Genomic DNA, 4,064 nt, shown 5'->3' on the forward strand with positions numbered 1-4,064 from the left:
GGCGGGGCCCCCTCCCGCAGGCCCGGCTGCCCCGGGGAAGCCCCTCCCGCTGTCCCCTGAGAGTGACTGGGCCACCCTGGCTGACCGGCAGCGACAAGGTAGTCGTCGTCCTCCGGGTAGAAAGCACTCTGGGATCTTCTCCCAACCTGGGATGAAAACAGCTCTCCCTTCTCAGACCTGCCGTGCGCCCGGCCCCCCTTCCGGGGGGTCTTCAGGGCCCGCCTGGAAGGAGGCCACCGGGCGTCCGCGGGGCAGCGCCTGGTTCGCGTCCGCGCCTCTGAGCCAGGCGGGCTCGTGCAGGGCGCCCATGATGGCCCGCTGCTTCCCCTGCAGGGGCAGGAGCCTCTGGGTCTCCAGGAAGGAGAAGGCGCTGGGCACGGGCTCGGCCGGGGTGCCGTCGGTGAAGTAGATAAAGATGACCACGAAGAGGAGCCCCCAGGCGAATATCCCCAGAAGCATTCGCTGTCTCCATTGCTTCAAGTGTGGTTTCATGGCAGGGCTCGGAGGTTGGCACCCGGTGTCCTAGAGCGGGCGGGGGTAGACGGAACCTGAAAAACAGCCAGACGCTGGGGTTAGCCCTCTGGGATGCCGGCTCAGACACAGCTGGGGACATCTACCCACGCAAGCGTTTCTGTACCGGGGCTGTGGAGGGGGGATCAGAAGCTGGGATCGTTCAGGAGCTTTAGCTAAATCCAGGGCTCATGGCCACCCCCTCACCTCTGCAAGACAAGGGGATGGGCGTCTCAGCGAGAATCATGGGAGAATGGGGTGGGTGAGTGTGTAATTGCAACACCTTCCCCAGGTGACTCAGGGACGTGTCTACCTCCGCACTTGGAGAAACACTTAGCAGGGCACTGGCCAGCCGACTCCCCCTGCATCTGTGTTTATAGAGTTCCAATGTGCTAAAGCAAAGCTGGAGAGTTACGTACACACGGCCCTCCCTTATCTACTCCTTAGGCGGATCGCCAAGGAATCAAACTCATATGTTTTGCAGCAGCACTGCTGTGCGCTTCTAAGACACGACAACCGTATCTGATCCTTCATGGTCTCCCACACCAGGGAGGCTGCCCGGAACACACTGGAAGTCCACCGATGGGGTGGATGAAGCCAGGCTTCCATGGCTGCCACTGTGGGTGAGTGCTATGCCAGGTGCCTGTTGACTTCATAAATGCCCCAAGCATGCGTGGATGCCCTTCTCCTTCACTCTTACCATGAGCCACTGGAGGGACATGAGGGGACTACTTTATTTATTTTCTTTCTTTTTTTTGGGTCGGAGTCTCACTCTGTCGCCCAGGCTGGAGTGCAGGGGCAGGCTCACGGCCACCCCAGCGTCGACCAGCTGGGCTCAGGTGATCCTTCCACCTCAACCTTCCACGTAGCCGAAACTACAGGTGCACGCCACCACACCCGGCTCATTTTTTCATTTATCGTAGAGATGAGGTCTCGCCAACTTGCCCAGTGGGCAATGCACGAACCCGTGGGCTCAGGCAATCCTCTCACCTTGGCCTCCCAGAGGGCTGAGATTACAAGCTCGAGCCCCCGCGCCCAGCCGAGGGGGCTACTTTAAATTAGGGGGAGAGGAGGAGAAAGCCTGCTGGGTTCTAGAGAGACTGCACCAGAGGAAGGCTGAAGAAGGAGGCAGAGTGAAAAGCATCAGCTGCAGTGAAAGAGAAGGAACCCTCCTCGCCACAGTGTCGCAACTGATGCTCGCAGCTGCATGCTGATTCTTTCGAAGGGAAGCAGTCAGGAAGCAGCTAGGGGTGCCTCCCTCATGGAGAGGGGCTGAAACAGCAAGCAGATTTTCGCTCTTCAGGGTACCCTCTGGGAGAACCCACTAAAGTCCAGCCGAGAAGTGACAGGAACCACGAAGAGCAGAGGGGAGGGAGGCTGGGCCCCCGTGAGGGGCCAGGGGAGCACGTGCCATGCAGGGAAGGGATGAATGCTAGAGAATCCAGGTCCACACATATGCCATGGGCCACTGCACCCCTAGTCATGGCAAAGTCCCTCTTGACATCCATTGCTCCAGTCTGGCACAGGAAGCAGCCCAGGGGCTGGCAAGAGGCACCACTCAAGCCCATGTCGCACCCAACGGGCTGTTGCTCCCAGAGGGGCTGAGCACCTGCTGTGGCCACCCACCAGAAAAGGAGGCCAGGAGCTCTCGTGCAACCCCACTGTGGATCGCACTGCATGAGTGCCCCCTCTGACCTCTCACCTTTCTGGCTCCTCGCTAAGGGCATCTCGCTCGTTTCAGAGACCGGCCCCCTGCTCTTGCGTGAATGCTGCAGCCATGGCTTGACTCCAGAAAGCCAACAGCATGTAGAAGTGGCCACCACCACTGCCTCTGCCCTGCCAAATGCGGGCCAGGGAGGGAACAGGGACACAGGGCACCCCCATGGCTACTAGCCAGGTGGGGCACCACCTGCCATTTGTGGCTTGAGGACGGAGTAGAGAGACGGGATGGGTCTGTGTGCCCACAAAATGGAGGTCACAGAACCCTGCTCCCACAGTGTCCGACCAGGTGGGGCTCTGCTACCCTGGCCTCGCCTGAATACTGCATGAGCGGCTTAGTGCTTCACTGAGGGCCTCACTCCTAGAGGTCGCTGCCGGACCCTTCGCAGCAGCCACCGCCACTGCCTCTGCCCGTGCTGCCCATGGGTGAGGGAGGGAGTGGAGAGGCAAGACAAGTCCAGGTGCCCACAGGATGTATGCTGCATACCCTGCTTCCACGGCCCCTTCCCCTCCTGGCTTCCTACCAGGCGAGACCGTTCTGCTTCTGCAACAGGCCCTCTGGTGCCTCACAGCTGCCCCATCTCCTCCTGGGCACTGCAGCTGTGACTCGGGAGGACTTCGAGGTCACAACCTTCAGAGGTTGCTGTTAGACCCCCAAAGTCACCACATGCACTGCCTCTGTCCTTGCAGCCGATGGGTCAGGAAGAGAAGGGTGAGCCGGGTCACTTAACAAACCCAGTCAACCACATACAACATCACAGTCATATGCATAAGACAAAAAAAGAAGATCTTTAAAAACCTCATCCTAATGCAAGTGAATTTCAGAGAAAAAGAAGAGTCAGCTCCCCCAGATGAGAAAGCACAAGCGTAAGAACTCCAGCAAAACCAAAAGGCAGAGTGTTTTGACACCTACAGAGGACTGCAACAGCTCACAGCAATGGACCCTCACTAGAAGGACAGGTCCAAATGACAGATATAGAATTCAGAATATGGACAGCATATTCTGTGAGATCCAATCAAAAGTAGAAACACAAAGATAAACCGGTCATGAAAATTATCCAAAACTTGAAAACTGACATGGCCATTGAAAGAACCAAACTTCCGGCATTGAGGCATTCACTTCGGGAATTCCAGAATATACTTGCAAACCTTAAAGACAGTCTTGACCAAGGAGAAGAAATAATTTGGAGCTTGAGGACTGATCCTTCAAATCAACTCAGTCAGACAAAGAATTTAAAATATGAATAAAGCCTTCGGGAAATATGGGATTCTGTAAAGAGACCAAACCTACATCTGATTGGCATTCCTGAGAGAGAAGATAATGGAAACAATATGGAAAAAGTATTTTAGGGCATAATCCAAGAAAAATTCCTTAATCTTGCTAGAGAGGTTGACATGCAGATACAAGAAATTCAGAGAACTCCTGTGAGATACTACACGAGACAACCGTCCCCAAGGTCCGTAGTTATCAGACTATCCAATGTCAACATGAAAGAAGAAAATCTTCAAGGTAGCTAGGGAGAAGGACCAGATCACCTACCAAGGGTGACCCATCAGAATGACAGCAGATCTCACAACAGAAACCCTATGAGCCAGAAGAGATCGGGGGCCCATTTTTAGCAATCATAAAGAAAAGAAATGCCAGCCAAGAATTTCTTAACCCCCCCAACTAAACTTCATAAACGAAAAAGAAATAAGGTCTTTCTCAGATAAGCAAGCACTAGGGGAATTAGTCACCAACACACTGGCCCTGCAAGAGATGCTTGAGGGAGTTCTAAACACGGAAATGAAAGAACAATGTCACCTGACACAAAGCACACATAAGCACATTGTGC

The 4,064-nt window shown here is 54.9% G+C and overlaps 1 protein-coding gene across 1 annotated transcript in view; it reads right to left on the minus strand.

Annotated features, from left to right (window-relative positions):
• ST6GAL2 (ST6 beta-galactoside alpha-2,6-sialyltransferase 2) overlaps positions 1-492 on the minus strand; it is a 34,165-nt gene extending 33,673 nt beyond the window's left edge. The window contains 2 exon segments of the mRNA XM_021711633.1: positions 9-206; positions 208-492. Coding sequence (XP_021567308.1) covers positions 9-206; positions 208-492 — 483 coding nt within the window.
• Between the last annotated feature and the right edge of the window lie 3,572 nt (positions 493-4,064).

The sequence above is a fragment of the Carlito syrichta genome, unplaced genomic scaffold, assembly GCF_000164805.1.
Source record: "Carlito syrichta isolate Samal-C Ts95f unplaced genomic scaffold, Tarsius_syrichta-2.0.1 Scaffold302425, whole genome shotgun sequence".
Taxonomy (NCBI): Eukaryota; Metazoa; Chordata; class Mammalia; order Primates; family Tarsiidae; genus Carlito; species Carlito syrichta.